Source organism: Canis lupus, chromosome 29 (genome assembly GCF_048164855.1).
Source record: "Canis lupus baileyi chromosome 29, mCanLup2.hap1, whole genome shotgun sequence".
Lineage (NCBI taxonomy): Eukaryota > Metazoa > Chordata > Mammalia > Carnivora > Canidae > Canis > Canis lupus.
In genome coordinates, this window is record NC_132866.1 from 40,594,664 (window position 1) to 40,608,309 (window position 13,646).

The 13,646-nt window shown below is 41.7% G+C and overlaps 1 protein-coding gene across 9 annotated transcripts in view; it reads right to left on the bottom strand.

The window, feature by feature from the left end:
• The window catches only part of WDFY4 (WDFY family member 4), a 285,777-nt gene that overhangs the window by 137,122 nt on the left and 135,009 nt on the right, over positions 1-13,646 (bottom strand). For all 9 annotated transcript variants that reach the window (XR_012020969.1, XR_012020970.1, XR_012020971.1 and 6 more), the window contains 4 exons: positions 11,201-11,439; positions 8,518-8,639; positions 7,045-7,230; positions 5,581-5,717 (listed from right to left, as the gene is read on the bottom strand). Coding sequence is in view for 6 of the 9 variants with exons in the window: in XM_072806363.1 (XP_072662464.1) it covers positions 5,581-5,717; positions 7,045-7,230; positions 8,518-8,639; positions 11,201-11,439 (684 nt within the window). In the remaining 3 variants the exon portion in view is untranslated. The remainder of the gene's footprint in view (positions 1-5,580; positions 5,718-7,044; positions 7,231-8,517; positions 8,640-11,200; positions 11,440-13,646) is intronic.

Consider the following 13,646-nt stretch of genomic DNA (forward strand, 5'->3'; position numbering starts at 1 on the left):
AATCACATACCTCCCGCACCTGCCACACTCCAGCAGCATCCTTTCTCCTTACTGCCTGATTAAAAAGAGAGGGAGGCAAACAATAAGAGACTTTTAACTCTAAGAAACAAACTGAGGGTTGCCAGAGGGGAGCTGGGTGGGGGATGGGGTAACTGGGTGATGGGCACTAAGGAGGCATTTGATATGATGAGCACTGGGTGTTGTATGCAACTGATGAATCATTAAATTCTACTGCTGAAACTAATGATATACTATATGGTAACCAAATTGAATTTAAATGAAAAAAAAATTTTAAAGTAAAAGGCCAGGGCCCTGTCCATGGCAGCACTCTTTTGTTCATCCCAGGCTTAGGTAAACAGAATTCTCTTGGGTGTTTTTTGATTTCCACTGCTCCAAACCCTGTCCCTTCAGCCTCCGTTATCTCCCACCTAAATGAAGCCACAACCGCCAGCCTCACCTCTCCCTCCCTCAGGGTCTCTAACCTCCAGTCTTACCCCCACATACAGAAATGTACCTCTCCCCCACTACTTTAATCCTCACTTCGGGTATAACTAGCGTGAGCTATAGTGTCCTCCCTGCAGCCTACAGGGACTTTGACCATCCCCCTGCTCACAGGCCTTGCCTCCACTCATCCTCACGGCCCCTTGCCAACCAGCCCCTTGCTCTTGTGTCCTATGTGCCTATTTTCTGTTTGCTAATGCTTTTTCTTCAAAAAAGAAAAAGAAAAAAAAAGGAGCTTCCATACTATGTATTTTGGAATAATTCCAAATTTACAGAAATGTTACAAAGAGGTTCCTGCCAACTCCTCACCTACTTTTCCGTAATATCAACATCATACACTGTCATGGTGTATCTGTCAAAGCTAAGAAACCAGTATGAGTTGTTGGTGTTTTCTCAACTTATTTTTCAACAAGAAAGTCTAAAACTGAGTTGGCAAGTGGCACATAGGGCTGTGAGGAGGAGCGACTGGCCAGGGTACACATTCTGGGTTGCTCAAGGCTGAAGGTGGACATGATGAAACAGCTTCCAGGACACCAGAGTTGGCCTCTCGTAGCTTCAAGGGGGCCCAAGGTCCCAACCCCTGTGGGACAGGCTGACTCTTACAGCCTTCTTCTTTCTTTTCTTTTTCTTTCTTTCTTTCTTTCTTTCTTTCTTTTTTTTTTTTTTCTTCCTTTTTTTTTTTTGCAGCCTTCTTTCACCCCAGGAAAGGCCATGACTTGATAGTCCCAACCCAGAGGGGACTGTGATGGTGTCAGGAGAAGAAAAGGAAGAAATAACATCCATCATTTCAGCCTTGCCTCAAAGTTCAGCTCACCTGCCAAGAGGAAGACATTTTCTACTGAAAACAAAGATAGGTGAGAGGAATTAGGAATGGTGCATCATATGTCTCACTCTGAGGAACAATTTATCAGTGCTACAGAGCTGTCAGCTGCTGACATGATAAGGAATAACACCAAATGAATAATGTTTCCTCCAAAACCAACTCCTTTAATTACAAGCCTCTTCTCTCCAGAAGAGAGACAGAAGATGCAGAAACACCAATTTCATGCACTTGTGCCTGAATAATGTCTCCATGCTGCTTTTTCCAGATGGCGACCTTCTCACTGGAGGGACTAATGATGTAGGCATATTTAGGCAAAAACCAATAATGGAGTCTTTAACCTTCAACAACAAAAAGCATGTTGTACAAAATGTTCCTTGGGATACATTAGAAAATATCAATTACATTGCTCACTGAGGTGTAATCAGCTGTAATAATCAAAATTAATTTTTAAAAATAATTAAACAGACCCCAGGGCAAATAGTTGATGCTCTTCTCCTATGACATCACAGTCTACATATGTACCTGAGAAGTTGTGCCTTCTGTTAGCAACAAAGGCATCTTGTGAGGATGAGTGATGGATGTGGGATTTGAAGGCTGCTGAGTTTCATCTTAGCAAAAAGAGGGAAAGCATTTTATGCCATCACTCTAAGCAGTGCCACACACATCCTTTAAGAGTCTCCTATGTACCAGGCACTGTACCCAGCCCAGACCAAGTCACTGGTGTAGTATGCCCCAAAGCAGACATCAATTTTTAAAATTAAAACATAGTCCACTTTGTTTCAAAAATAATTTGTCTTTTAGAAGTCTCCTAGACAATATAAACTGAAAAAAAGGATGAATAAATTATTTGAAGATCATGGTGGTTCCAAAAGGAAGAAAGAAACAAGAAGAGGGGTGTGTGCATGTATGCATGTATTCATGTGCATATGTTTTGCAGAAATTTATGGCGCCAGGTATATGCAGTTACAAGAGCTGGGCCATGGTTACATCTAAGTGCCCAGAAATGTAACAGTGACAAAAGTCCTGTTGTTGATGAGTTGCTCTGGAAAAGCACAGTTCTTCCTGATGGTGAGAGCTGAAGGGGATGTCCCCAGGGGCTTCCCTCTGTCCACTTCAATCCAGCCACACTGGTCTTCGCTGCCTTTGAACACCTCAGCATATGCCGGTCTCAGCTTTTTTGTCTGATGGTCGTCTCTGCCTGACCACCGCTTTTCCAGAGTCTCTTTTTTATTTCTCTGCTCCTATGCCCGCCTTCCAGAGAGGGCTTTTAACACCTTTATCTAAACAGCCACCCTCTCAGGGGTTGGCGCCTGCCTTTGGCCCAGGGCGCGATCCTGGAGTACCAGGATCGGGTCCCGCATCGGGCTCCTGGCATGGAGCCTGCGACTCTCTCTGCCTGTGTCTCTGCCTCTCTCTTTCTCTCTCTCTCTCTCTCTCTCTCTCATGAATAAATAAAATCTTTTAAAAAATAAAAATAAAAAAAATAAACAGCCACCCTCTCCCACTTACCCTGCTCAATTTTTCCTCGTTGCTAATTGCACCATCCATAATTACAAATGATCTATCTGTTTTTTTGTTTATCTTCATCCCCTAAAATGCAGTCTCCATGAAAACAGAGAATATGTCAGATTTCCTCTCTTCTGTAAGCTCAGTGCTTACAGTAGGGTACAAAGCAAGCACTTACTAAATATTTGTTGAGTGAATGAGTAAATGAATGGAGACCTCAACTGTTGTAGAAGACAGTATCTTCAGCAGCCTGCCTTCACCAAAGACAGAGCCAATTTAAAATACTTTTGCCTCCAGATCTTTCAGTGTGAGCTTGGAGCAAACTGTTATAAGCCATTTACAGACCTACATGGCCTCAAACATTGCAGTCTATTTCAGCTTCTTTCAGATGATTCATTTCTCAACCAATCTTCCCAGGACTCAGAGGCAACTGAGTCCAATGACAATGACCCAGGAAGGGGAGGGGGAGTGGTGAGAGGCACATCAATAGTCTGCAAACGTTCCTATACAAATATCCATGCTTAGCAACCCAGCCATCCCTTCCTTGGCCTCCACAGCCTGACTAAATTGATCTCCTGGAAAAAAAAGCTGACTTGGTCAAGGGACTTCACCAAGAAGTTCCAGGGTAAAGCCAGAGGAAGATGTCTGGCCCCCTCTTGTCACAAGTGGCATTGGTCAGGAGCAAGTACCTGGGCACAGGTGGGGATGCTCCAGCTTCTGGGACTCAGCACAGCTTTATCACCTGTGAGATGGTCCTCCCTTTGGCAGAGAGAGTGATAAAGGAAGATGGAATTTTGAAAATGGCCTTCCATTTCTAAAGCACTTGCAGTTTCCAGTTTCCAAGCACTTCCACAGATTCTAGTGCAAACAAAGCACAGTCCCAGTTGTAAGATCAGGAATTGAGGCTGTGAGAGGTCACATAGTTGCCTAAGGTCATGCTTGGCAGTATAGAGACAGGAGATCCTGTCTTCACACTGCCATTTCCTGGCTAAAAAGCCCTTGGGTTTTATTTTTCTTTTTTTTTTTTAATATTCAGTTTCCACAACTATACAAGGGGGCTGATAATAGCTGTGACACAGCTGTTATGAACCTAAGTGAGTTGTTCGCTCACTTGGTCAGCCAATCAATAAGCTGACTGAGCAGTGTTTTCCACAAGGCAACAGGCTGAGAACACAGCCTACCCTCAGTTCTGAACACCAGGTGGCCAGACAGCCCAGTCAAGTTCATTTTCTGTCTTCCCTTCTATGTTTGGGCTCTTTCCCCAGATGTCCTAAATCCTCTTGTTTCTGTAACTTGGAAAGAGGAAAGTCTCCTTCCTTCCCCAGGCTGCCTAGGCAGTTGCAGGCAGCCTTTGCTCCTCTCTTCTCCCCAGCATCTGACCATAGTGCCCTCCCATCAGTCACTGGCCATAGTAGACAACAGAGCCATGGGGACAGCGGAGCCCATATTCTGAGCAGGTGGGATTTAGAGTCAATCTCACTTTCCAAAGCTACACGGGCTGAGAGCTCCTGTTGTGGCATGTGTCTATCAACCAATTTTTTCACCTCCCTGGGGAGCCCCTTCCCACAATCTCCTACAGTTATCTGTTCCATTGTAGAGATAAGGAGGTGAAGATTCAGGGAAGTTAAGTAAATAACCCAAGTCTCCTGACCCTAAGGTCATGTCTATTCAATGACCACAAGCTACCTCTGAAAATAAGTCAGTGACCCCAGCATTAGAATATGACAGACTGTGTTCTCCCAAAAGAGCCTCAGCAATATTTCTAGTCCTACATGTTCTTGCACAATCTTGCCACTTCCCCACCAGAAGATTGAGTCTATTTCCCTCCCCCTTGAACCTAGGCAGAACTCTGTGCCTGTCTCAACCAAAAGAATGCAGCAGAGGTGGAGCTAGGTCACGGAAGACAATGTGACTTCCTCTTGACTCTGTCTTTTTCTGTATCTCCTTGTCTGTCTAGCTGGCTCTCTCTCTTGTTCTCTCTCTCTCTCTCTCTCTCTCACTCTTTCTCTCTCCTTCCCCCTTCTTTGGAAAATAGCCTCCTTTGAAACCCAGACACCAGATTGTAAGAAAGCCCAGGACACATGGAGAAGCCAGGTATAGGTGCTCCAGCCAACAGTCTCAGCTAAGGTCTCAGACTAAAATCAGCAGGAACAAGCATATGTGTTAGTAAATGAGCCTTCCAATGACCCCAGCCAAGGCCCCAGACATCAGAGAATAGAGACACCTCCTGCTCCAGATTCCTTATAACAGCATCCACGATCACAAAAACTCATTGTTGGTGCCACTGAATTTTAAAATGGTTTCTTATGCAGTTTAGAGAAATTAATTTGGAAAAAAAAATAAGCCAAAAACTCAGCCCCTTCAGTAGTCGAGAGGATCTACTATTACATCTCCTGGTAACGGTGCCAATAGTTCTGTCCCACTTTGCTAAGCCCACACATACAGCTCTTACTGAGCTGCAAGCTAGTGCTCTCTGAGCACATCTGACTCAAAAGGAGAGTGGGAACGAGGATTGGTTTAGGTTTTAATGCCATAAAGAATACCTGCTTTTGGAGTTCCAGAGGAGCCCATACTCACTTCAAGCTAGCCTAAGACCTGGCTCTTCTAGATGTAGTCTCAAGTGATAAGTCACATGCATAACCTTAAATTCTCAGAAGAATATGTCCAAAAACAACAGAGAGAGAAGACATGACTCATGGGGTTTGAAACGAATGCCTGATGCTTCTTTAAGGAAAGGGGTCTGAGCTCACCTCTGTCTTCCACTCAGGCTCCTTGGCCTGCCGCCCAGGCATCAGCCTCATAGCTGAAGACAAGCTGCCACTCCATGAAGAGACTTTGCTGTGGTGTCCCACATTCGAGCGATTGGACAGCGACTTCTTCTCAGATGCTAGGAACAGGGAAGCAAAAACTGTCAGAGGTGAAGTTGAGAGGAGACCACATACTATTTCTACAACTAGCTTGGCTTTCAAAGGGCCAGCCAGGGGCACAATCCCAGTATGCCACCTCCAATAAGGAACACAGCCCAGACTACAAGCTCACACTGTTATTTTCTAACTAAGAAATATAGTGTGAATTTTGGTGTCATCAGACCTGTCTTAGATCCCTAGCTCCACTGACTCAAAGTGAGATGCTGGACAAGCAGTTTAAGTTTCTGTGTCCTCAATCTTATAAACTGGGGATGATACCATCTAACCTCATTCTGGTGTCATGAAGAGTAAATAAAATAATGTGTTTAAAACACAGGTCATCAAATACAGAGAATTTTCAATACATGAGTGATGACAAAGAAGAGAGCCATTTGTAAGCACTAAGGCCCATCTCACCATTTTTTTTCACTATATGTGTATGGGGATAGATATCTTACTTTATTAAACTTTTCCCTGAAATGGAATATAAAATTCTGACTTCAAATTACATATGCATGCACATAGGCTTGTACATACATACATATTTTCCAGGGCTAATTTGGAAAGCCAATGAAATAAAAGTTCTATTTCACCAGGTAGTGTGGGATGGTACACATGGAAACAACTAACTTTTGAATCACTGTGAATTTTGTGATGCTGGAAGACTTAAAACAAGTACAGGAGCCATAATGTGAGAGCAATGACCATTTTAAAAACAAAATTCTGGGTGGGTGGGCTGGTTGGCTCAGTCGGTGGAGGGTGCAATTAATTCTTGATCTCAGGGTTGTAAGTTTGAGCCCACGTTGAGGGTAGAGATTGCCTAAAAATAAAATCTTAAAAAAATTGAAACAACAATTGCTGCATTTACTAATATGAGGGGAAAATGTTGAGTCACCGAAAGAATTCAAGGGTCATTAATATTGTCAGGGTGAAAACTTTCACTTGGAACATGAAGAACCTGAAGCTCCAGGTCACTGCATGACTTGGTGCAAGGTTTCAAAGCTGGTAGATGAATATCAGGGCAAGACCTAGAACCCTAAACTCTAGGCTAGAGCTAGAGCTTTGACATTGTATCCACTCTCTCTAAGAAATTACTAGAATCTGCTAGCATCTCTGACCTTCCTTTTACCCAAGATACAAAGCGGCATTTATTCTTTGTGAGCAAAGATTCGTGAAGTTTCAGTGATGTGAATCCCATACACCACAGAAGATCTGGTTGGAAAAGGCTCTGGTCCCAGAGGAAGTTTGCGAAATTTTGCATCTGTGAGACCCAGCAGTTCTGTTCCCTGAAGCCAAGTGGACAGAGACCTAAGTAATGCTGCCAGGCCTTGAGCATCGTCTCCTCCCAGAGTGGGGTAATCTCTTCAATCTTCACTTCACTCTCTCCAGGTTTCACAGAAAGATCAATCTTGAAGGTGTCCTCCAGCTCCTGTCGCCTCTGTGCCACAAGCTGCTGCCAGAGGGTCCGCACCATCTTTTGGATGTTGTTCTGGACTAACACAGAAAGAGAGCACATCACACAGTCAGGGGGTCCTTGGGGCCTCTCTCAGCAAAGGCCAGGAGATGGTGTATCATTGTGGCTTTTATTGCCTCCTTCTTGAACATCACTTAAGCTTTGCAAGCTCTGGCCAGAAAGTAGACAGTATGTAGACAATGCTACAAATATCCATGTGAGCTGGCTTCTCCCCCACCCTAACTGCCCACAACCAAATCCTGTCTGCCTCATATGTTCAGAGCTGGGAAATATGATTGATGGACACGGGGAATCTCTTTCCTCTACCTCCCAATTCCATTAGATACAAAAGAGAAAAATACCTGTGTACACTCTAGGTAACCAAATACCACTTCCAACAGCTCCTTCTAACCTACTTTTTTGTTGGCCCCTCAAAGGAATGGACATCAAACCCAAAACTATACCTAGAGACACAGACCCCAAGCCAATACTCTTTCCTACCACTGAATCTTGCTTCCCACTATCCACCAGTCTCAGTGCCCTGGATTTGTCCAGATATGGACAAATCTATCAGGCCAGTTCTACCTGCTATGCCTCATAGTTACCCTAAATGCCTAAACCCCCTTGGATCTTGGACCACTGAGTCACTCCTCTGGCACCAGCCTCTAAGTCTGTTTTTCTCATCCTATAAGTATGGATGTTGTTCAGTCTACTAGCCAAACCCAAAATATTCATGTTCATGTTGTAATTAACTGTGTCAGAGTACACTTCAAACTCACAAGAGTTTTAAGCAGTGGCTTTGGGCACCTACATGACCAGAAAACATGCCCTTGTGCCTACTATATGGTATCATGAGGTAAGGGAGCACAGTCATCAGACAAAAGTGGTGGAAGAAAGTCTGTTGAAGCTTCCTGGATCAAAAAAGAACAATTTCCAAATACATAGATCCATCTGCTATTTTTTTTAAATTGCCAGTCCTTTTAACTTGATTTGATATTAGCAAATTCAAAAATAAACTCCATCAACCCAAAAATGTCATAGAAATAAGGAATTTATTTACTCTAGTCCTATTTTCTAGAGAAGAAAGTTGAGAAAGAGGTAACAGCTTGAAAAAGGTGAGACGACATTCCAGTTCCCATATCTAGTATCCAAAGGAAAATTCAAGAGATTGCCTGAGAAGTAAAATCAACTTACAGTGACATCCTCTGGAATTTTATAGTAACTTGGCCAAGTTCTTAGTCTGACCAAGTTCCACAGAGCTGAAGAATGCAACCCAGAAGTTACCACCACTCACCTACTCTCCCAAAAAATAAGCAAATAAAATATACCATCATTCAAACTTGGGAAGTCTTCCTCTCCTTTTTCTCTCACTTCTTCATTTGAAGAAAGAAAGACTTGATGGTAAGGAGTCATTCTAGGCTTGGGTTCCAATCCAAATCCTTCTGGGTAACTAGGAGACCAGATTTTTCACTATAAACTCCAGTTTCTTTGGGATCATTCCATCATTCTTTATTACAAATAATCATCCTCCAAATTCAGTACGTTATCAATTGGAAAAACAGATAAATTCAAGTTAAAGCAAACACCTCATGACAACTTCTGTGACAGATATTATACAATAGCAATAGGAAAAATAGGAAAAACTCCTTTTTAAAAAATTCTCTTATTAAATCTAATCAATGCTCCCAGAAGGCCCCTGAACCTTCTCCTGCTTTCCCAACCATCAGAACTGGTCATTTGTTTTTGTAGACTCCCAAAGTATTGAACTCTGCCTTTGTTTGGCTCTGATCTCGTCCCACCTGGAAGGGACGAGGGCAGCTTCATGGGCCCGTGACCTGTGCAGTCATAATGGGTCCACACTCAGAAAGGTCCCATGTTTGGGTTCTGCTGTCACTGTCTTGAAATTCTTAGTAGTTTTTTTAACAAGGATTCACTTTTCCATTTTTCCTGCACATCATGTAGTTGGTTCTAAGTGGAGGCATAGTGATTTACATATTAGATTCCCCATGAACTATGTGCTCTGGGGCTCCTAATCATGTTCATGTTTATGTGCCTTCTTCTCTGGGCCCCTTAAGTCAACCAAGCAGAACAGACATACAGGATATGTTTGTGGATTAAACCAAAAATGACAAACAATTAAATGAAAATATAGCATCGTATGAGAATACCCATTCTTGAAATTTCTAGAATAAAGTCCTTTTGGATTTGGAGGCCATATAGCTAAACAGAGGGATCTGAGGAAGATGGAAATCCAAGCATACACATAAGTTGGCATTCCTTTCTTCTTACCTATGCTTCCAAAATGGATAGGCTTAATTCTTATAATACAGACAAAAGAGAAGAACCTCCCAATTTAACCCACCAAAAATTAATTCTTTTACTTCAAACAAATAAAATGGCAAGTGCTTCCTCTGGGCCAGAAATGTTTCCCAATGATTGCCAGAGAATTTTAAGACAAAACCAAGTTGAGTTTTGTAACATTCAGTAGTCAGTTTGACATTTTTGGAATTTTTTTCAAGTAATAAAACATAATTAGTATTGAGGTAAAATGGTAACAACAAAATGACAAGAGAAAAGTATATTACATAGCCCTCTTTTCCTCTATGCTCTACATGGCTTTATTAATAAGAGATAACATTTGTGAGCAGTATGATGCCAAGGCACTGGTGATACAGAATATTCCCAGAGAAAAAGAAGAAAGTGTATATACACAGAGATATCTAACACATTTTCAAACTTTGGGCTTCAAGAAAAGAATTTAAATAAACTTAATTTAGGGGGTCTCTGGGTAGCTTAGTCGGTTAAGCATCCAACTCTTGGCTTCGGCTCAGGTCATGATCTCAGGGTCATGGGATCAAGCCTCACGTTGGGCTCCATGCTTTGCACGGAGTCTGCTTGTCCCTCTCCCTCTGCTCCTTCCCCCCCCCCCACACACACACTCAAGCTCTCTCTCTCTCTCTCTCTCTCTCAAACAAATAAAATCTTTTTAAAATATACACTTAATTCTATTTCTTTTTATTAATATTTCTTATACAAGTGTGCTTATGGATGTCATTTTATAATTTAAATTGTGTGTGTGTAGAAAACTACGCCTGGCTTGCATGATACACTCTATTACATATTTTCCCATTCTAAGATCGCATTTATAAAATGTTAATATTTTTGAAATCTGGCTGCATCATGAAATCAATGTGTAGATTCAGTGTTGGAGTTTCCTGTCCCAAAAATGAAATCAATAAGGTATCTTACATGCAATGAAATGCCGGGACACCTGCACCCCGATGTTTCTAGCAGCAATGTCCACAATAGCCAAACTGTGGAAGGAGCCTCGGTGTCCATCGAAAGATGAATGGATAAAGAAGATGTGGTTTATGTATACAATGGAATATTACTCAGCCATTAGAAACGACAAATACCCACCATTTGCTTCAACGTGGATGGAACTGGAGGGTATTATGCTGAGTGAAGTAAGTCAATCGGAGAAGGACAAACAGTGTATGTTCTCATTCATTTGGGGAATATAGATAATAGTGAAAGGGAATATAAGGGAAGGGAGAAGAAATGGGTAGGAAATATCAGAAAGGGAGACAGAACATGAAGACTCCTAACTCTGGGAAACGAACTAGGGGTGGTGGAAGGGGAGGAGGGCGGGGGGTGGGGGTGAATGGGTGACGGGCACTGAGGGGGGCACTTGACGGGATGAGCACTGGGTGTTATTCTGTATGTTGGCAATTTGAACACCAATACAAAATAAATTTATTATTAAAAAAATAAGGTATCTTACAACCTGAGCATTGTAGAAATGGGGTAAATTACTATTCCATGATGATTCTAGGGGCTCAGTTACGTGGACACATTTGACACATATTGTCAAGCACTGCACATAATTTGGACAACTGGATAAACAAAAATACATATATCATTCATATTGATCCCAATCAAATGTCTCTCTAAAGCTTGCTTTTCTGTATGGACCACTAGCAAGCAAGGAAACAAGTAGGCAGCTCTTACCTTCTCTCACTGAGCAGCAAAAAACAATGCATGAGACACAGGAGGAAGCTGATGTTGGAGTTATAGGTGGCAAAGATAATGTCCCAGTGTTCCTGCAGGAAGCCCAAGATGCTGAGAAGACCAAGGCACTCGGAGAGGGATTGCTGGGGCTTGGACAGGCAGTAAAGAATGACTTTATTTAAACTGCTGTATAAAGCACTGATGACAGCATCCTTTTGAGAAGAGGCATTCTCAATGACCTGTATCATAAAATAAACACACACAGGTGCTTGTGAACACTTTGTGAGTTTTAGATACTAACCCAGTTACCTGTGAAAATGATACAATTTTAGTCTCTTCTGTATTTCAAAAAGTGATGTGATCTAAAATTCAAATAGGACTACCTTCCTCTATCTTTGAGCTTCTATTTAAGTGAACAATCTCTAAAGTAAATTCAAACATCTGAACTTCTCAAAAATTTGTGTTGAAAAGAAATTTTTTAAAAATAAAAATTAGGGGAATTCCTGGGTGGCTCAGCAGTTTAGCGCCTACCTTTGGCCCAGGGCGTGATCCTGGAGCCCCGGGATCGAGTCCCACGTCAGGCTCCCTGCATGGAGCCTGCTTCTCCCTCTGCCTGTGTCTCTGCCTCTCTCTCTCTCTCTATGTCCCTCATGAATAAATAAATAAAATCTTAAAAAAATAATAAAAATAAATAAAAATTAAAATTAAAAGTTGAAAAATAAAATAAAATAAAATTAAAAGTTGAAAAAGGAAAACAAATTAAAAGTTTACCACCATCATATTATAAACATAGATGGGAACCAGAAATTTCTGGAATGCTGGTAACATGGTTTGACACTCAGTGTATAAGAAAGTACTATTAATAGTAGTTATGCATAAAGTATTTACAATATTCCAGTTACCATACTAAGCATTTTTGCAACAATTTACATGTATTGCCTCATTTAGACATTATAATATCATGAAGCAAGCACTAAAATTATCCCAATTTAGGGATAAGGAGGTTGAGGGTCAGAGAGGGTAAGTGGTCAGCAAGGGCCAAACCCACACCAGACACTTGAGTCGTGCTTTTAACCACCATATCATCTAAAAGAGATAAGAGTCCAGTAATTTTTAGTACATGAGAAACTTAAAGGGGAAAACTGAAGTCCTGATTCATAGACTTAATACTGATGGGTCCATCCATCTATTCATCGCTTCATCGCTTCATTGTAACTAATATATGAAAAAAATGCCTGGATAAATGCACAGCATAGTGATTATAGACAATAATACTCTCTTATAAACTTTAAAGGTGCTGAGAGACTAGATCTTAATTGTTCCTACCACAAAAAAAGAAATGATAATTATATGACTTGATAGAGGTGTTAACTAACACTATGGTGGCAATCATGTTGCAATATATAAATGTATCATGTCAATATGTGGTATACCTTAAACTTATACAGTGTTATATGTCAATTATATCTCAATAAAAATAAATTTAACAATTTAAAATTTTTTTTTTTTTTTTTTATTTATGATAGGCACACAGTGAGAGAGAGAGAGGCAGAGACACAGGCAGAGGGAGAAGCAGGCTCCATGCACCGGGAGCCCGATGTGGGATTCGATCCCGGGTCTCCAGGATCGCGCCCTGGGCCAAAGGCAGGCGCCAAACCGCTGCGCCACCCAGGGATCCCAAATTTAACAATTTTAAAAACAAAAGAATCCATAGCTAAAAGTTATGTGCAAAATGTTTCAGTCTATTAGAAAGATAATTTGTTAGTTATAAATTGCTCTCTTAAAATTGCATAGGTAGGGATGCCTGGGTGGCTCAATGGTTGAGCATCTATCTGCCTTTGGCTCAAGGTGTGAATCTAGGATCCCGGGATCAAGTCCCATATCAGGCTCCCTACATGGAGCCTGCTTCTCCCTCTGCCTATGTCTCTGCCTCTCACTCTCTGTGTGTCTCTCATGAATAAATAAACTCTTTAAATAAATAAATAAATACATACATACATACATACATACATAAATAGCATAGGTAATATAAGCATTTACACGTAAATTTAAGTTTTATTTAAATCTGCTGGAAATCAGTATTCTGTCCTTCTCCTCAGATGGGTCCCATCTGCCAACCTGAAGTTAAGATTTGTGAAAGTCACAGGCAACGAGCAGGGGAGAAGAATGGCAGATATGTGTGGAGTCGAGTCTGGCCTGGCACCCCCTGAAGGCACATCAGCCCCAGTGGGCACCCACTTTTTGATGTTAGCTCTGAGTATTTGCTTTGACTAGTAGGGAGCTGCTATAAACTCAATGTTTGCATCCTCTGAAACACATGTGTTGAAACCCTAGCTTCCCACTGTGATCACATTTGGAGACAGGGTCTCTGGGAGGTAAGTAGGTCATGACCATGGAGCCCTCATGGTGGGATGAGAAAGAGCTTGCTTCCACTCTCTTTCCATTA